Consider the following 21,508-nt stretch of genomic DNA (forward strand, 5'->3'; position numbering starts at 1 on the left):
AAAACCGTACAACATAGCTGGTCTCACTACCGTCCTGATGACCTTCCCCTTCACTCTTGCTGGAACCCTTCTGTCACAGATTACGCCGGACACTCTTCTCCACCCACTCCACCCTGTCTTTAGTCTCTTCTTCAGCTCTCTCCCGCACTCTCCACTGCTTTGGATGGTCGACCCCAAGTTCTTGAACTCATCGGCCTTCTCCACCTCCACTCCTTGCATTCTCAGCTTTTCGCCGCCCTCCCTCCCATTCAGGCATATGTATTCTGTCTTACTTCTGCTGACTTTCATTCCTCTTCTCTCTAATGCATGCCTCCACTTCTCCAGGCTCTCCTCAACCTGCTCCCTACTCTCGCTAAAGATCACCATGTCATCTGCGACGATCATAGTCCATGGAGACTCCTGCCTGATTTCATCTGTTAACCTGTCCATCACCATTGCAAACAAGAAACGGCTCAGAGCTGACCCTTGATGCAATCCCACCTCCACTTTGAAGGCCTTCGTCACGCCTACTGCACAACTTACTACAGTCTGACTGCCCCCATACATATCCTGTACCACTCTTACGTACTTCTCTGCCACCCCCGACTTCCTCATGCAATATCACACTTCCTCTCTCGGCACCCTATCGTATGCTTTCTCTAAATCCACAAAGACGCAGTGCAACTCCCTCTGGTCTTCCCTGTACTTTTCCATCAGCATTCTTAAAGCGAACATTGCATCTGTAGTACTCTTTCCTGGCATGAAACCATACTGCTGCTCACTGATCCCCACCTCTCCTCTTAACCTAGCCTCCACTACCCTTTCCCATAGCTTCATGCTGTGGCTGATCAACTTTATTCCCCTGTAGTTACTACAGCTCTGTACGTCTCCCTTATTCTTGAAGATGGGTACCAGTACACTTCTTCTCCTCTCCTCCGGCATCCTCTCCCTTTCCAGGATGGTGTTAAACAGTCTTGTTAGGAATGCCACTGCCATCTCACCTAAACATTTCCATGCTTCCCCAGGTATGTCATCTGGGCCAACTGCCTTTCCACTCTTCATCTTCTTTAATGCTGTTCTCACCTCATCCTTGCTAATTTGCTGCACTTCTTGATCCACTATCCCCACATCATCCACTCTTCTCTCCCTCTCATTTTCTTCATTCATCAACTCCTCAAAGTACTCCTTCCACCTTTCAACGCACTCTCCTCACTAGTAAGCACATTCCCATCATTATCCTTCATCACCCTAACCTGCTGTACATCCTTCCCAGCTTGGTCCCTTTGTCTTGCCAATCGGTACAAGTCCTTTTCTCCTTCCTTGCTGTCCAACCTCTCATACAACTCACCGTTTCGCCGCATACAACTTGCCTTTTCCTTTGCTTTTGCCACTTCTCTCTTCGCCTTGCGCCACATCAGCTTGAACTCCTGTCTACTTTCTTCATTTTCTCTGACTATCCCATTTCTTTTTCGCCAACCTCTTCTGCTCTATGCTCTGCCTTGTCTGCCTTCCTCCACCACCATCTGTCCTTCCACATTCCTCTCCATGACACCATACCTACCCATCGCCTTCTCATCACCTATGTCTCTGATCCCCTTGCCAACATGCCCATTGAGATCTGCTCCAACGACCACTCTCTCTCCCTTGGCGACACTCTCCACCACTACATCCAACTCACTAAAGAATTCTTCTTTCTATTCCATCTCACACCCAACTTGGGGAGCATATGCACTGACCACATTCATTATCACCCCATCAATTTCCAGCCTCATGCTCATCACTGTCCGATTCTCTCGTCACCTCCAAAACACTCTTGACATATTCTTCCTTCAACACTATCCCTACCCCATTTCTCCTGCCATCCACTCCATGGTAGAACAGTTTGTACCCAGCTCCGATACTCCTGGCCTTACTCCCCTTCCACCTGGTCTCTTGTACACATAGTACATCTACCTTCCTTCTCTCCGTCATGTCAGCCAGCTCTCTCTCTCTTTACCCTTCATAGTGCCAATATTCAAAGTTCCTACTCTCAATTCTACTCTCCTACCCTTCTTCCTCTCCTGCTGTCTCCGGACACACCTTCCCCCTCTTCTTCTTCTTCGGCCGCCAGTAGCACAATTTCCACGGGCACCCTGTTGGCTAACGGCGCCAGTGGCGATCGTTGTTAACCCGGGCCTCGACCGATCCGGTATGGATTTAGATTTGTTGTCCGCATGTTTGACGGATGCCCTTCCTGACGCAAACCTCTCTATTTATCCGGCTTGGGACCGGCACTGATGATACACTGGCTTGTGCACCCCCAGTGGCTAGATTGATTCTATTATATTTAATTGTTAATAATATTATATTGGTATGATATGACCTTTGACAAAAATGTGTTACCAGGAGATCATTTTCAGGGAGGATTCTCACCATTTTGAGACTTTGAAAATATTCCGAAACACGATACAATATTTTGACACAATATTTCTAATCCTATAATGGAAGGTATTATCATAAAATATATAATAATATAACACTAAATATATATAAAAAAACAAATAAATACATTTCTTTATTCAAGAGAATATAATTTATATATATATATATATATATATAATAGTAGCTCACTTATCTAGATTATCATAGATCATAGTCGATTATATTCTCTTGCATTTCAATTCAATAATTATCCTGTACATTCTTGAGGCATTTATAATTAGTATTAAAACTGTTTACTGTGTATGTATGTATCCTGCATATCGTCAGTTTAATGTCCACTCTCCCACTTATGCTTTTCCATTGAGCAGCTGCAAGGCTTAGTTGCAGCCGCGATTAAGTACTACAGTGGTACCTTGAGTTACGAGTGCACTAACATACGAGTTTTCAGAGTTATGAGCCGTCGTTCCGTCGATTTTTTTTGTATTGATTTGCGATCCAAAATTTGAGTTACGAGGAGCGAGCTTCAGGTACGCCGCCGCTGGTGGGCGTGGCGAGTGAATGCAGCCAGCATCCCGCGTCTCACTCCTTCACTTCACGTGGTTACCTGAGCGTGGAAGCATCGCTTTTGTGTTTTGTGCTCACGATTTGTGCTTTTTGTGCAGTTATTTTGCCAATTGCGAGGAAGAAGAAACGGATGATGTCCATTGACTTAAAGCGCAAAATAATAGAAAAACATCAGCGAGGTGTGCGTGTGATGGAATTGGCGAGGCAGTACGAGTGGAGTATTTCTACGATATGTACCATACTGCAGCAGAAGGAAACGATAAAGGGTATTTCGCCAGTCAAGGGCGTTAAAATAATGTCTAAGCTGCGGACCGCTGTCCATGAAAAGATGAAAAATCTGCTGTTTGGTGTGGTTGACGGAGAAACAGCTCGCAGGAGATAGCGTGACGGAGGGTATCATCTGCGAGAAGGCAGAAGAGAAGAGAGATCTACACATTCTCTTTTATTGTGTTTTATTATGTTTTTATACAATATTTGTTATTTATAAATACATTTTTCTCATTTAAAAACATGTAACAAAAAAAATTGGGGTGTTTTTTTCGGGGCTGGAACGGATTAATGGCATTTCAATTAATTTCAATGGGGAAAATTGATTTGCTATACGAGCAGATTGAATTACGAGCTCTGTCACGGAATTAAATTCATAGGTCAAGGTACCACTGTATATCTTATTCTATGTTATATTATTAGGAAAAGTCACAGGTAATGTAAAATGTCTGCACTGACTGGAAAACAAGGTTAAAACTAAATGCCAAACTGTATGATCCTTCTTGAATTTGATTTGACTATTGTAGATTGCAGATCTGATCGTTTTTATCTTGATTCGCCGTCAACTTCTTCCCTGCCTCCTCCTCAGTTTCCTAAGTAAATTTCTGCAAAAATGCGTTGCTTTCATCCCGGACGCTTTCTCTCTCTTTTTTCCTTCCCCTTGTGTTTCCTCTCCACAGGAGTATAACAAGTAATCTGCCCAATGTCAACCTCCAAATGCCTAAAGTACCAAATCTAGCTGTTCGCAGCGTTAACCTCCCACAAATGCCCAGCTTTTCGACGCCCAACTGGATGCCGGCTATTTATGAATCACAGTGTGTATTTGTCTTTTGGAGCCTGGGACATGGCGCCATGTCCTTGGCATGAACTTGGCATCTGGTCTACCCTCAAACCAACAGGACTCAAAAGGGGCCACGCCTCCCGGCCTCCTGCGAGAGCACCGCAGCTAAATATATCTTGTAGCTTTTAAATGAGAATTTTGACTGGCGGGCCACTACACACCCATTACGTAGGATTTTAACACGCTGAGGCAATACTGGATGTTTTTGTTGTTTTTTACAGTCAAGCTTTTTTTTCCCCCATTTATTTATTTATTTGTTTGTTTGTTTGTTTGTTTGTTTTAATAAAGAACGAACAGTCATGGTCAGGTCTGCACAAATATGCGCTTGAGGAGTGGAAAAAGACGGTTCGCCCCAAATGTATTCAGAGGATTTAACTTGAATATTGCTTGAACCAGTGGTCTCAAACATAAAACTTTTAAATTTTTAAAAGTTAATTTACATTTGAGTTACATTTTTACTAGTAACATTTTAAATTGGATTGTCAACAAGCTGTTTTGACTGGTAATTTCTCATGATGGGTAAAAAAGACAAGCACTAGTCACTAATAAATAAGTACTAATACATAATGAATAGTGACTAAATAGTGATTAAACATATGATAGTTACTCGTGACAATTGGAATAGCTACTAGAAGATAGTAAATAAGTACTAGTACCTAATACATTTTGATGAGTAAAACTGAAATAGTTACTGGTAACATTTGGAATAGCAACTAGTAACTAAGATACTAGTAACTTTTAAAAAGTTACTAGTTCGTCCTATGGATTAAATGATTAACGGCTTGCCCTAAACTGCCCATTTTTAACTTTTGTGGTTGTTTTTTCCTCATTAGACATACACATTAGTGTATTGCCTCGTTATAGTGTTAGAAATAGACAATCGTTAATCGTTTGGATTAATCAAGCGTGATTAAAAAAATTAATAATTTGCGGGCATCACCCTGTAGCGGGTCACATAAAATAGTCCCGTGGGCCAGATGTGGCCCCTTGTAGTTTGAGGGCCCCTGGCTTTAAACGTGGTTACATTTCATAGTAGAACATTGTTTATCTTCACATTTAACTGAACTTTGTATCAGCGTGCAGTGCAAGATGCCGGGGTGCCCAGGGCCAGCTATGTTTAGTCACTGATTTGAAAGCTTGCGTCTTTATAATTGATTCAACATATTATCCATGCCACTCGCAAAACTTAAATGAAACATCGTCTGCGCTCGCGACAAGGGGAGGGAAAAGGTGTCACAAAAAAAACTTCCCCACGTGCGCACTCCCACCCGCAGAGTGTGACCCCGGCGCCACAGCTCAGGGTTTCTTTACCCCCCCCCGGGAACTGGCAGCTCAGAAAAGCTGGAATACGACTCGGGTGTTTTTCAGCGAGAAATGTGACGCGAGCCGCACTTCCCCCACAACAAGCGATTTCAACTCGTAATTTATGCGTTAATCTACTTAAGAGGAAAGCCAACAAAATTGTCTCAACATTTTTTTTTTTTCAGTCTTTAATTTAGTGTGATTTAGTTTCTCAACAATGAATAGTAAATCACAGTGAAAACAGCGTATCAAACACACTATTTTGAAACCACTGTTGAACATTATTTAACTCAGTAGAAGATGTCATTTCAGTCACTTGGTAAGTATTGGCTCAATACTTGAGCACTATGTTTTAATACTTAGTACTTTAAACTTTAATACTTTTACTATAACTTCAGTTAATATTTTTTCCAATTGACTCCACTCTTACAAAAGTATAATTTTTGAGTGTACCCACCTGTGCTTACGAGGACGGCAGACTAATTTCCCGTGGGTGGAAATGCCAAACGCCCACCGGTCAGATATGAAATTACATGAAAGACGTAAGAGCAAGCACTGATCTGGCAATATTTGCAATTTGCTGTTTTTGTAGCAACCAAAAGCCAGGTTCATGCCAATGTCACAGCATGGGAAAAAGGGATTGAAATAGACAGTGTTTTGAAAATAGAGGCCTGTTAGAGGCACTTTAAATTCCCTCCCTCCTTCCTCCTCCCCATCATCTGTTTGTCCTTCCAGAGTGGAAAGCTGCAAAACAAAAACAACAAACCAATATTTCAAATTAATAAATAAGGCATCATAGCCACACACATATAGTTTCCAAGGACAACATGAAGTTATACAATTCCATTTATTATATGCATATATTCCGTGCAGAGTGCGAATTATACAATGACAATCAACTGTTTTCTCCAGTGGGGTATGAGAACGTGTCCCTGTTACACACGCTTACGCATGGGTCTTCATTTGTTTCATTCAATTATAAAACGGAGGAAAAGCAATAAATCTATGACAAAACCACATTGTATTTATTTGCTTTGCTTGGAAAAAAGATAGCTCTGAACCTAGCTGCAGATCGCGCCCTCTGCTGCGAAGCCGATGCTAAGCGTAATGGTATGGTATTGGGGTTTCTGAAATCGTATTACGACATTCTTCCAGGCCTAAATATGGGAAATATATTGTAATATTTATGATTACCGTGATGCCCAGACCTGTAGTTTTTGCCTCTTTTGGGGGGGTCAAATTTTTTATTAGGTTTAAGTCACTTTTTTCATTAACAATTACACTAATTACAATATTTTACTAGTAAGATAGCTTAATTTATAGCAGGGTATTTGCATAGGTGGAAAGTCACTTGTTACAGCTATTATTATTACAGTACTTAAGGACATTTTCACCTTTGACTACAACTAAAATTTGGCCTGATACTTTGACTTGAGTTTTTTAATTATTGTACTATTTCTATTTTCAAGTAACAGAACATTAAGCATGTAACATCAATCTCGAATTCCAGAGTAAATTCAAGCAAAGCATTTCTATGTCAATACTTTTATGCAAGCTGCAGTTTGGTTAACAGTGCAATCGCTACTATTGTGTGCAGAGGAATGACTGCTGCAGAGGGCACTACAACAGAGTTGTTATGGCCGGGTCACATGCGCCTTTTTGAATTTTGGAATTATTTTTGTTAACTGAAAGAATTTCAATTAGAATTCAGTGAAATTAAAGAATGCTAATACTGTACATACAGTACCAAGCTTATACTGCACAATGCGTGCCCAAACACCCTAATTTCCCCTTTTATTTCCTACAAATAAAGTGTGGCTTTTTTTGATCACACCAGTTAACACCAAATCAGGTTCAACAAGAAAAACACAAGACAAAGATTGAGAGGGGGTGTCCTACAAGCTGCTTGATGGTTTATGAAAATACACTTGTAAAATAAAAATAAATATTGCTGGATTTATATGAAGTATTTATTTAAAAATGTTAAAATGGCAATAACTCAAGTTTCTTCACTGAGAAACCACAACAAATTAGGATCTGTTCTCCAGGTGTAAATCCAGTCCCCACCCTTTCCAGACTATCACTGTACCCTTATACCTACCCACGTCTGTGTTTACACATGTTACTTTACCTTTGATTGACTGCCCATTAAAATCAAATTCTAAAACCTCATTAAGTAACTAGGGGTCAGTCAGTTAATGGTAAGTGCTAACAAACATACTAAACCCTTTTAATGTAATCCCAAGGCCTAGACCTACCCATTGAGTGATTTCCCCCCCCCCCCTTCCCTTTGATAAGCCTTTCCGAGAATCCCTAATATCTTCCTTAATTTTGAGGCTCTCACTTAAAACAAAAAACTTTTTTGATCCTGACCCCATCCAGCAATGGCTCAGGCACATCGGAGGATCTGTTCTGGAAGCTTGATGCTCTGCAAACCTTCATCAGAGACCTACACTGGCCCGAGGAAGAGTTTGGCAAACACCTGGAGAGCCGGCTCAAGCTGATGTCCAGCGATATGATTGAGTCTTGTATAAAGCGGTGAGGGTTTTTTTTCTGTTTTTACTTCTGCTAAGATTATATTTTGGTCCAGTATCTGTTTGATCTATCCTTTCAGCTGAAATGAAAATCTCCATGTTCAACATTCACTTTAAAAATCGGATTCAAAATAAAGAAATAATATCAGGAATTCTGCACTGTCTGAGGCTGAGTCGAGTTTAAGATGATACACTGTCAAGTACGGGACGAGACCAAGTTGCCTTTCTGTGCAGGACACGCATGGCTTTTGAGGCCAAGCTCCAGAAGAGCAGCCGGGCAACTGACTTCCGTGTCCCACAGTCGATCTGCACCATGTTCAATGTGATGGTGGACGCCAAAGCCCAGTCCGCCAAGCTATGCGCCATGGAACTGGGTCAAGAGGTAGGGTCGGTCTCTCAGTACCACATCCTCCCCGTGTCTTTTATCAATGATTATCAACTGATTGTGAATTGTGTCATTTCAAGCAAACTAATAAGGAGCAAATTCACAGGACAAGAAACTAGAAAGAAAAAAATGTAGTGAAGAAGATTTAATGATTTATTAAAGGATAAATTAAAAAGGCCTTATTACATAGCTAGTTCCCCTCATTTATTAACACAACCTCACTCACCGCTTTACTATTGAGGAACTTACCAATCTGCTACAGCCGCTCACGGTGCTTAGATGCAGTCTAATGGGGCAAATGTATATTAAATCAGCCAGTCTTTATGTTATATCAGGGAAAAAAGGTTTTTCAGGGTTTTATTGACTCTTTTACACTTCCACAAAGCAGCTCTTTTGACTACATCCAAGCTAATGGGGAGACTAGAAACAGGAAGTTTCGCCGTTTCCCACTAGCAACCTACTGAGCCAACGCTACGCTTTGGGTGTACTGCGGCTATTGAAAAAGGTAGTTTCTCACTGAAATGTTATATTACTGTTACTTAAAGGTGCAGTGTGTAGAATTAAGTGGCAACTAATGGTGAGGATGCAGATCGCAACCAACTGAATACCCCTCCCCATGGCGGTGCAATATGCAGGCCTCCATGGAAGAGATGGTGGCTGCGTAAACTCGTGTGAAACGCAAAAAGGCCCTCTCTAGAGTCAAATGTTTGTCCGTTCTGGGCCACTGTAGAAGAGTCCGTGAAGTGTACCCACTCCCTATATGTGTCCCACCACAGCAAAAGCCGCCATCTCACGCATTTCTAAAGTCAACAGGAGCAGGCAAATAAGTTGGAAAAAACCTTTCTTGAAGGAATATGAGATTTTTCCAGATTGTGTTCCTTTGTGTTTTTTTAATCTCTCAACGTATTTCCAAAACAGAGTTCGATTTAAAAATAGTAGAAAAAATTTTAAACCGTGGAGTTAAATATTCCCGTTAGATTACATGGGGAAAAGCAATTCACTTACCGAGACGCTGAACACACTAAGAACGCAGATCGATCGTTTCCTTTAAAGCGAGCGTCCAGGTGGAGATCATTCATCCATATTCCATGTGATATGAAGTCACAATGTGAAATTATTTTGATAGAATTCAACCCTTAAATCTTACTACTTTCACACACACGGAGCTATTGTTGTGAAACGGCGAGGAAGAAAAACCCTTTGTGTCACACACCTACGTCACTTCCGTAAACAGACAGTTAAAGCGCAGCACTGGGGTGTTTCGGGCTCACTTGTCTGTGAAAACTTTCTACTCCTTATCGTTATGGATGACGCAAAGCGGGTGGCGGAAACTCTCAATCATATTGCGGATCTTAGTCTGACCAGTGTGATAGATCCAAGTCAGTGTTAGCAGTGCGTACTGGACATTTTCTGCAATGATAGTCAGGTCTGACGGCGACGCTGAATCTGATATAACTCCGAACTTGGAGAACATTTCAAACAGCGGATTTCAAACTTAATGTGACGATGAAACTGAATATTTTCAAGAACCACCGGAGTAGACCCACGATACGTCCGTTGTTGTTACAGCGGAAGAAGTTGATGACGTGATGAAGTCCGTTGAGGTTGGTGACAGATTCTCAGATTTCAGATTTTCTGAGACTCATAATATTGATAGACTCGACATTTTGTTGTGTTGTCTGTACTTTTAAACTCCATAAACAATTCCAATTTTAGAAAACATGTATATTCTTACTGTTAAATAAAAGCTTTTTTTTTTTAAACAAAATTAGTTGTGTGTTGTTGAGCTGTTTGTGATTGGCCCATTCGGCAGTATGTTAAGTAGCCATGAGGCTTTGTTTGTCCGCCAACCCCATTTGCATTCTGGGAGCTGGCTGAATGAACCTGGTGTGGGTAAAACCTTGGAGGTGATTATCACAGAAACACGGTTTGCCACACCCTTGTCATTAACAAGTCTTAGCTTTAAAAATATTTGCTTGATTTGTACAAGTGACACCTTGTTTGGAAGCTCTGATTCTCCACTTTCAAATGATGCAAAAAAACGCGAAAGCCGCCAAATGATCACAAAGTATGCGGTGGGTCACATGTAGATGAAAACTGCTCATTCTAAGGTAACGAAAACACAACAATTCTTATTTTCATGGGATTAAACAATAATTAAAATATATTTATGAATATTATATTCCCTTTCTGCCAAGTCCGTTCCGTAAATTCTACACACTGCACGTATAAATCACAATACACTAAGACGTGTGTCTATAAAGCAAACATCCCATTTTTGAAAAGGAGATTTTTGATTTATTATTATTTTATTTCATTTTTTTTATCGAAAAACGCTTAAAGAATTGCATCGGTGAACAGCGTTCACTCACATTTAGAAGATGCAACAGAACACTAAGTTTCTCAACAGTAAAGTGTTTATGCACAGTTATAAATGATAACAAAAAACGAATAAGGCCTGGGTTCAAAAATAGAAAACACGATGAAAACGAATAAAAACTTTCATACAAATAAAGGCTTCTATCACTTCATGCAGGTTTTTTACTATAGGTGTTTTTCTATAATCTAGTCCTATGGCCGATAATTGGATTACAAATTGTATCGGTAACTGTCTTTCACGGGGCAACATTTTTATAAAGAACGTTACAATTCTAACGAACACTATGGTGCTCCCAAAAATAGAGTCACGATATTTTCATCCTACATCAACAAAAGATTAGTATGCATGAGGTTGTGTAAAGATATATGAAATATCAGTGCCTTATCAACTTTTAAAAAACCAACACATTTAACACTCAAGTGCGTTCAATTCGTACAAAATGCCTTGAGGAATTAACAAATGTACATTGTCCTAATCAACATGCCTAGCGGCAGCCAAAGCCAAATTACGGGTACTCCTCACTTAACGACCGAGTCCCGTTCCTAGGACAAGGTCGTTAAGCGAATTGGTCGATAAGCGAGGACCCGTGTTATTTCACGGTAAGGGGGCGTGGCCATTGAGAACACTAGTGTAGTGAACACTGACAGACTGCGGGAACGAGACTGAGACTGAGAACAGTGATGAGATGAGATGTATACAATGTATATAGTATACATAGTGTACAAAGGGTGATGCACGATGAAATACTTGACGCTGAGACGCAGCAATCACGCCACAGTATTATACGCAGTGTACAATACAGGCTGTTCGGAGAGCTGGTCGTAAGTCCGAAACAGTCGTTAAACTGGTAGGTCAGTAAGTGAGGAATACCTGTAGTTTTTTTTCTCCTCCCTGTATACCACTGGTTGTCCAAATGCCAACTCTCTTTTTACTTTTTTTTTTTTTTTTTGCTTGAGTAGCTTTTCGGCCATTTAATCATTACCATGTTTCCTCTATCTTTCCTTTCTTTTTCTCTGCTATGTATTTATTTATTTATTTTTCCCTCTGCGTCTTGTCAAAGTTCATTAGAGACTGGGTAAGTAAGTGTGGCTAACAATTCAATTGAAATCTAACCCCTGGTTCCCAAATGTATAATTAGTCGTCACTTCTCCCTCCCCTGTCTCCCTACACTTGCCATTGTTTGGATTTCATTAGCATATGTGTAGATGGTATTGAATATACATGGGATAGAAGTGAGAGTTCTCGTGTTCACGGAATGTTGAAGCAGATACCAATTACCGAAGGCAAATTAATTACCCTTGAAGCCATAAAGGAACATGTATGTAGGCCCTGAACAAAGGGAACTGGGTATAGCAATGCCGACTGTGGCAGTTTGGATTGTCCCCCAATTCATTCTGGAGACAAATTCCTCCAGCAGAATGAATTACTTTGCAGTCATTTAAAGCATTACACTTTATTTCACTTGACTTAGTAGATTTTATTTGTCTGTCTGTCTACTGTATCTGTACATCCATACATCTAGCTATCTTGATTATGCTGTAAATCTTTACATTAAGTAAAGCCTTATTAGTTTAAAAAAAATCCTCCTTTTTTTTTGTTTAACATGAACCCCAAACAAAAAAGCATCCTATGTAGTTTGTATTATATCTATTATTTGTTGGGTTTTTTATTTATTTTGTACTAGAGTCTTACCTGACACCCAACTGGTTGCCTGCTTCACTCCCTACTCCCATGTGTCCTAACTCGTGTACCGAAATATACTAAGCTTGCCGGAATCCTTGATATCTGAGGACATCAGTAGATGATGACACGAATTGCTGGTGTCTGCATTTGGCCCCTCTATCATTTACCCTGCTACCTTACAGCATTCTTAACCCTCTTAACCCACACCTTTAAGGGGAACACAGGGCATTTTTTTAATTATAATAATAACACCGATGGCTTTGCACAAAGAGTATGCCCGGTCGTACTTTTCTCAATTCAGCCAAGAGGACCCCAGGAACGAAAGGTTTCAGGGTTTTTTACTTAGATTTAACAGGTGATACTGAAACACATCTAATTCTTGACACCACTATCAGATAAGATAACTTTTAGCAGAGTTTGTTCCCCCTGGTTGAAATGACATACACAAAATGTCTTGGTCAAATGTCCTGTGTTCCCCTAGAAAGCCATTTCTTGTTTGTGGTCCGTCGTGGACAAGGAAGAGCGGAGTAACGAGCATTTTTTGTTTTGTATTCTCTTCCTTTTGTTTCTTCCAGAGACAATACCATTCTCAAATTGACAATCTTATCGAGGAGACAGTGAAGGAGATGATAACTCTGCTGGTAGCAAAGGTAGTCCAATGTAAAAAGATGTTGACACGTTAAATCTTCTATTGGGTGAATTCTATGGTCGCATTCCCTTTATGAACCGCGTTCCCAAATGGCTTTATTTTCCATTTATTTGTTGTCTGTTGACTTTGTTTTTGACAATGACTATAATCCATCTCTTTTCTCCCCAGTTTGTGGTCATTCTCGAGAGCATACTGGCAAAGCTCTCAAGATATGATGAGGGAACGCTGTTTTCTTCCTTCCTGTCTTTCACAGTAAGAGACGCGCTCACATTATGGGTTGATTGATGGGTGTTCACTGAATTTGCAATTCTCATCATGAGACATTTGATTTAAAGCTGCTGACCATTTATTTTTAAAGGCCACCTCCAGCCAATTTCGCTTCCTGCTTTCTCCCTCAAGTTTTCTCAAAACTTAAAATTGGGAGTACAGTTAGTAATTGAACCTTGTACTCTATACTCAAACACCATGGCGACCAGTGATGAAATATGCAAATTCTCACCAACACCAGGCAACCACTCAAATAAAAGTTTTGAGTTGGGGTATTTTTCCATATGGATATCTGTTTGCTCAATAGACCTGTTGTCAAAAGGCTGGAGTCAGAGGCAAAAAAATTGTAAAGAAAACTGCATCATTTCACTGGGAGTGGCCATGTCATCCTGGATGGAAAGCAAAAAAAAAACACAAAGGCGCAGGTTGCCTTAAAGATCTTCGTAATGTTGGCTCAGTAGTTTATTTAGCAGGTTCACACTGCCATTTTATCCTCATATTAATTTGATTTCATTGATGTCATTATATGTTCCTTCTTAGTTTTGTATCATTTAACCATAGCTGTAAAAAAAAAGTAAAATTCTCCTTCAATACCAAATAGTTTAACACCTTGTTTGGTTCCCCCCCCTTGCACAACATGAGAAATTGTATTGAGTTTGCAAGTGCACTTTTACAGTTTTAGAGAACAACGGGAGCTGGTATTGCGAGTTCAGCAGGCGGCAGACTACACACACACACACACACAGCCTTGCTATGTAGCCTTTGTTCTGAAAAAGCAGTGACACGGCTGGAGCTCTAACTCTTGCTTTTTCACTCCATCTTTCCCCCATTCATCTCAAGGTGAAAGCTGCCTCTAAGTATGTGGATGTACCTGTAAGTGAGAGTTACTTATTATGATATGGCTGTGTGTGTGTTTCTGTGTTTGTGTGTGTCCGTGCCTGTGTGCCTGTCTGTATGCTTATGTTTTTCTCTTTGTGTACAGTATGGATTGGTCACTGTGGACTTTGTGTGTCCTTGGGGGAAAGAAAAATTAAAAAAGCTCCATCCTGAGTCATACGATCTACTTGGTAAAATATCCGCTTTCCATGGTCGCACTTGTCATATTTGTTTTGTGAATGCACCAAATGCCTTGGCCCACACATTGTCCCCCGAGCGTTTCTCAAGGAGGCATTTGCATTTTTTTCCGCTACCCACGTCCCCATTTTGCCTTGTGCGAGTGTCCATTCATATGCATGTGGCCACACACTGCCAGCATTGCCAGCCATGCCACGCTTCGCTTTCTCCACAGCACGTGCAGTTGTGATTTCGTGTTGTCCAACAAATGCCCGCTGGGGTGCCCGCAGCAGCAAGTGGTGGAACGCCGATGCAAACAGCGGCTAAAATCGGCAACCCGCGACTGAGCTGCCAACTCTCTGGGACTGAAACAACAAGCTGGCCTTTTTTCAAATGATTGCCTTGTCAACAAATCTGATGTTGTACTCCTGTACGTTGTCGTGGGTTGTCGTCTCCTGCCCGCCATGCTAATTGTGTCCTTAATGTATAAAAGTCAAGAGTCTTCCGTGGGGCATCAGAAAATGGAATAAAACACTAATTTGCACGTTGGGAGCGGTAGCAGTAGACGTGTTAACTGGGATTAGCGGTTGTTGATGAGAGTTGCTGCCCGACCTTGTCTGCGGCTACGGTAAATGAAGTGAGACAGACGGAGATAGAGTTTAGAGAATAGAGAGAGTGAGAGAGCGGGAAGACAGAGTGAGAGCCGCAAGCAAAAGCCAAGCGTCTCCCTGCAATGACGGCAAAGTGAAGCACAAAGGGCAACAGGGTGCTGCTTGGTGACGCATTGTCCTCGATGAATATTTTACATGTCGGGATGGCAGGCCTCCAAACAATCTGCTCTACCCACCCCCCCAACCCAACCCTTTCCACAAACAGCCCTGTTCACTTTGCATGTGCCCAGGCTGTGACGCTTGGTCTTTGCCCAAAGTATGAATGCCTGCAGACAGACAAATTAAACTGAAAGAAAATAAATGTTATCCCCAAGCCGTCTGCGTACCCTCGCAAATGAAACACCTCTTAAAAGACGACAACAGTAAAACAGTTTTTTCCTTTTTCTCAAAACTATCAAGTCACAAGAAAGCAAGTGTTCGTACCGTAACACAGTAATGCTTCTGTTACGGGAACATAGCCATAGAACATAACCAGTCCAGCGCAGCTTAGATGTAGCATTTGTAATGCCTACACACTGATGCTGACCTATTGTAACTTTTAAGCTTGAACTTGTTATTTTATTGGGGGGGTTGCTGTCCTAACTGTTTTTACGCTCTCTGTCCTCCCTGTTCTTCGGCGATGTTCCTTGTAGAAGCCAGGAATGGATGTTGCGGACGGTTATGTGACATTTGTGCGCCACTCCCAGGACATGCTGAGAGACAAGGTCAACGAGGAGGTCTACATCGAGAGACTGTTCGACGTAAGTGACGCCACCGGTTTCCATAAGATGGGGGGTTAGGTTCTGTCTAATTCTAATTGTTCTATCTCATTTGGAAAACCCTACTTAACTTACACACTTATTTACTTACTTGCTGTTGTAATGGAAGCAAGATGCTTTGTTTAATGTGGTTGTTCACACTGCTCTAATCTTTAATTTTGTTCGCAATTGTTTTTTGTTTTTTTTATTTATTCAGCCACTACTTACCAGGTTGTAGCCAGTGCAATAGCTACATACTAGCTAATGCTCATTTTTACATCTACCAAATATTTTCCAAATGTATTTTTATTTGACAGATATTATACATCCTCACACTGTAGCAACAACATGGCAACCAGTGATGAGCCAATGCCCATTCTCACTAACTTTCTCCACTACTAACTATTAGTATTAGTCATGGTGAGAAGAATTTTAATTTAGGGACCACTCCACAAAAGGTTTTGATAATCAAAAACTTTTGAAAATGGCTTCAGTCGCTTAGTCATAAAGACGCGGAACCAATGTCGAGGGCTCGCCAAATTTCACTCTGAGCAGGATGGGCCAGCTTGGATAATCCTACGTCACGATAAATCCCTTTGTCTGTTGAACTGATGTAAGAAGGATAAAGAAAAAACATGAAATACTTCAAAATCAACCCCAAAAAAGGGGTCCCTTATCTAAGGCTGGAGGACAGTTCTGTGAAATATATTAACAATGAAAATTAAACTAAACAATTAAATCAATTTCACAATTAAAATGGACACATATTCAGTGTTCACTCTGTTGCTGAATTACTCTCTATATAACGTATTACTCTCTCAGCCCATTCCTAGCTGGCCTCAACTGCGAGCAGTTTGCTTGTACTGGCTGTCGTTGGTTAACTCCGGCCTGGATATTCCAATTTGCCAAAACAAGCCCTTGTCTTTCTACGGCTGTGGTCCGCATACCCCTTGTGGTGTTCATGGTCTGTTGTCTTGTCATGTTTGTATTGGGATGCGCAGAGATATTGAGTAGGGATTACCCTAAGCAAGTGTTTTTCTCTGTCACTCGCTGCAGGAAAGCAATGATTAATCAATGTAAATGTAAACACCAAAGCCCTGGGCTCCACTCTATCAGCTGTGCTAATTTATCTATAATCCATTTTAAGACATAGTCACACATCGGTGACGTAAATTACCATTGTTCATACCAAGTCTGTCTGTCTGAAGAAGCAGAATAAACATGTTCACATAAATGATAAAGTGAAATTTGCAATGTACTTGCTGGATTGTGGACTTGTCCTGAACAAAAGACTCACACGTTTAAAGGCATTCGATCTAACATCGATTTTTCTTTTAAGAAGGATCACTTTTCAATGGGGAAATACCGTTGACTATCAAAAATTGAGTCTTTTTCTTACCTGACTCGCTCTTGTCTTACACAAGAATCAACAAATAAATTCTACAAATTGACATTTTACATTTCCATTTATTCATTTCGCAGACGCTTTTGTCCAAAGTGACCTGCAAGAGGCTTGAAACAATCAAAGCATACATCGACCATTGGAGCAACCTCACATTTAAGTGCCTGAGCACCCCATTCCTGTATGAATTGGATACAAGTGCAAGATCAGGAATCAGAATTTTTAGAAAAAGGTGTTTTTAATCGATATATTGGTGCAGTTTGTCAATTCAACAACTTGGAGCTAATTGAGTCAACAAGCACAAGAATAGTTAGTCACAGCTAAAATAGGATCAGGTATTAAGGTGTTCTCGAAAGAGCAGGGTTTTCAGGTGTTCTTTGAAGGTTGTGAGTGTCTCTGCGGACCCTAATGAGCTGGTTATGAGGTGAAAAAAGGTTTGTGTTGCACCCACCTTTTCACAGCACAGACACTTCATATTTTTTAACTTTTTGTGGTCGAGTTTATCACACGAAGGTACCAAATACAGAAACAAACTTAAGTATGTGTACCAACTCAACAACAGACAGTTCTCTAAAAATGTTGGAATACTCAAATTACAAGAACATCTAACACACTAACTCACGAAATGCCAATATAAAGTAGTTAAGTAAATTAAGTGATGAATGAATAAACTTTATATCCTCCTTAAAAGTTCCACTAAGCAAGGTACACTGGGATCATGTCCCAATTACATTTGATTTAATACATAAAAAAAGTTACATTTGTATTTATTTTTTGTCATAAACAACAATAAGCGAAAAAGTTCTGACAGTTGTGAAAAGCACTATATTTCCCTCTATTTTCACTCAACCTGAGTAATCGCAATCCCATTGTTAAAAGTTCTCCTCAAAGGTTCTCTCTCAAAAAGGCGTATGGTTTTCACCTGACACAAAATATCACTGTCCTTGCATGACCATTCTGAAACACCATTTGCCCCGAATATCCTGTTTTGTTTAGGTTAGGTTTGGGAAGCGTACCTTAAAAAAACAAAACTCGTGTCTTTTAATCTTTGCCTAAGAAGATACGAGTAGTGCAGAAGGATGGGTCCCCTGATCTAATCTTCATTGTGATGACGGCTTAAGGAGATGTACGGAAAAACGGAGAGATGGAGAGAGGTACACCGTCCAGGTTGTGTAATCCTCTGCCATGTGTGTGACCAACTGCTGCTTATTCGTGTGTGTGCGTGCGTGCGTGCGTGAGACTGTTGCAATTAGACCTAATCTACACTTGTCGAGATGCACGCGTTGATCAAGCCGTGGGATGTTGTGTATGTATCTAAAATAACAAAGGAGCACCGAATGCCACCCAGTGTCCCTTGTTTAACGCTGTTTCGCCACGGACCCTCTCTCTGCTCCCAAGAAGCCATGGTCGTTCCAACTCGTGCGCCGTGGAAGTGTCACTCCCGATCTGCTCTCCCTGCGGCGGTAGCGCCGCTGCCACCGTGATGGAAGTGTCTGGAGCGACACTCCGAAACCTCTACTCTGTTGTGCTTTTCTCGTCAAATCTCTCACTCCCTTCCCTCACCAACCCTCTCGGCTCCTGCATCCTCCTCCCTTGTTTAGCAGTCCGCTTACGGCTATGCTGTGGTGGCTTTTCTGGTTGTGAGTCTTGAGTGGTTTTCGATATTGACTAGAAGAGTTAATGGTAAAGTGTACAGTCTTCTGCTGCTTCAGCTACAACAAATGATGACTACTGAAAGGTCCACTTTAATCCTGAAACTCAAAAGTGGGAAAACAAGAATTTGGATTTAAATAAACACTGCATCTGGCTGATGGACAGAGTTAAGAGATGTTAACCAACATCTGTCTCCATGACCTGTGGATACAAACTGTAGGGTGCTTAATTTGGAATGTTTCATTGGGTAGACCCCCTAAAACTGTATTTTTTGTTTTTGAGAAAAAGTAGCCCTGTAGTGTACAAATAACAACTTGTACATACAGTGTATTCGGAAAGTTTTCAAGCCCCTTCACGTTTTCCACATTTTCTTATGTTATAGCCTTATTCTCAAATGGATTAAATTATTTTTTCCTCATCAATCTACCCACCATACCCACAATGGCAAAGCAAAAACAGGCGGCCAGATCTAGGAAGAGTTTTGGTAGTTCAAAACTTCTTCCATTTAAGATTTTATTATTTTCACTGCTTTCTTGGGGACCTTTAATGCTGCGGAAATGTTTTTGTGTCCTTCCCCAGATCTGTGCCTCGGCACAATCCTGTCTCACAGACCGCTGACAATTATTTTTGACCTCATGGCTTGGTTTTTGCTGACAATTATTTTTGACCTCATGGCTTGGTTTTTGCAGTGACACGCACTGTCAACTGTGGGACCTTATATAGACAGGTGTGTGCCTTTCCAAATCATGTCCAATCAATTGAATTTACCACTGGTGAACTGCGATCAAGTTGTGGAAACATCTCAAGGATGATCATTAGAAACAGGAGGCTCCTGAGCTCAATTGCGAGTGTCATAGCAAAGGGTCCAAATCCTTATGTAAATGTGAGTAGATTGATAAGGGAAAATGTATTGAATCCACTTCAGAATAAGGCTGTAACATAGCAAAATGTGGAAAAAGTAAAAGGATCTTAAACCTTTCTGAATGCACTGTATGCCCTTTACAGTGTAGCAGACCACCAATGCAGAAATCACTTCAAGGAGAGATGTATGGGGTGTTTGTGAGTGGGTCGGGGTTGGGGTAGGTCGGTGGGAGCACTTAGGAAGGGTCCTTTTAAAACAAGGTCAGGATTGACTCCCCCTAATCTGTGTTTTGTCAGGGAACACACACACACAGACTACCCCACACTCCCGCACATGTTGGCCGGTGACTTAATGTATTTTAGTTATTAAGTCTTGTAAATTTTAAATCTTCAGGCCAAACAAAGCCAAACGTATTTTAGTGGTTGAGCGCAGTCTGACTGATGTAGAAACAAGGAAATAATTGCCTTCCAAAGTAAATGATTCAATAAACAAAAACAATTAGGAGGAAACCAGCATAATATTGATCAAATTCTTGGGAAGCAGTCCATAATCGACACCCCACCGTATATACGTATAATTCATTTACTATTTCAAGGGACGATAAAAAACCTTTGTATCATGTTTTGGCCACCCATTTGAGTATTTCTTTATTTATATATATATATATATATATATATATATATATATATTTGACAAGATTAAAATAATATTTCAACCATCACGGGAACGGAAAGAAAAGCCACAGCTAGAGATTTAGACCTAGGACAAATCTTGTCAATGCCACGTGCCCCATTTACACACAGCTCCCGGTGGATCTACGGCACATTAACAACAACAGTATCACAATAATAAATATTTCTCATTTGTCTGGCGGCCTCCGCTCCGCTTCAGTAACAGAAATGAAATGGAATTAAATTAAGACTGTAGGGGATTTATCAGAGGTGCGGCCTTAAAGAGGATTAAAGGAGTTGAAGGTTTAAGGTCAGTGATGGAGTGTTTGGCGAAGGGTCCATCTTTTGTCGGGGCCGCTCCTAGGCGATAACAAAGACACTGTTTGTTCCTTGGAGTCACCCAATCCGTTAACCCCCCCCCCACATGTTTCCCACAGAACTAGATTCTATTTGTGGTGGTAGCTGACCGGGTAGAGGGGGTCAGAGTAACTGAGAGAGTGTCCCCTTTACCCAAGGAGCTTTCTTTGTTTTGTTCCATAAGGAAATTGAGTAAAATAATAAACATATAAAATAAAAACACAAATTTTCATTAACTTGATTTGGAGGAATGGGTCATGTGATCGCTCCCTCTCCAATGTCCTTACTACCCATGGAGACACAGGCCTGTGTGTGTGTGTGTGTGTGTGTGTGTGTGTGTGTGTGTGTGTGTGTGTGTGTGTGTGTGTGTGTGTGTGTGTGTGTGTGTGTGTGTGTGTGTGTGTGTGTGTGTGTGTGTGTATAAATATATATATATATATATATATATATATATATATATACACTGTGTATATGTTTTTTATTTGATTTCTTTTTTTTTTTTTTGGATCGGGGCTATTTTAGAGATTTATTATGAACTAACCCCATTTGTCCTTGCTTACTTTTCACATCTTACTTGTTAACAAATAACTGACAGTTTGTATGAACCAAACTTTGTTTGTAGTGAAAACTTTCACGATCCGCATCTTTTATCTGATGGGCTAAGTGACCATAATGTGACATTGACAACCTGTCTCCGTAGAGACTGGATGTGTTTCAGTTTCTCGTCTTTGTAGCAGAGTGTGACTGAGAATTGGATGTTTTTTTTCTTCCCGAAAAAACTATTTTTTCTTAAAATCATTTTTAAAGTATTTGTAAGAAATAAATATTCA

General features: G+C 40.7%; 1 protein-coding gene across 1 annotated transcript in view; it reads left to right on the forward strand.

Annotated features, from left to right (window-relative positions):
- Positions 1–21,508, forward strand: part of cadpsa (Ca2+-dependent activator protein for secretion a) — a 171,978-nt gene that overhangs the window by 132,691 nt on the left and 17,779 nt on the right. The window contains exons 20-25 of the mRNA XM_080000884.1: positions 7,757–7,912; positions 8,143–8,290; positions 12,932–13,006; positions 13,174–13,257; positions 14,113–14,145; positions 15,629–15,736. Of these exons, the coding sequence (XP_079857010.1) occupies positions 7,757–7,912; positions 8,143–8,290; positions 12,932–13,006; positions 13,174–13,257; positions 14,113–14,145; positions 15,629–15,736 (604 nt within the window). The remainder of the gene's footprint in view (positions 1–7,756; positions 7,913–8,142; positions 8,291–12,931; positions 13,007–13,173; positions 13,258–14,112; positions 14,146–15,628; positions 15,737–21,508) is intronic.

This window comes from Zeus faber (assembly GCF_960531495.2).
Source record: "Zeus faber genome assembly, chromosome: 5".
In the NCBI taxonomy this organism is placed as follows: Eukaryota; Metazoa; Chordata; class Actinopteri; order Zeiformes; family Zeidae; genus Zeus; species Zeus faber.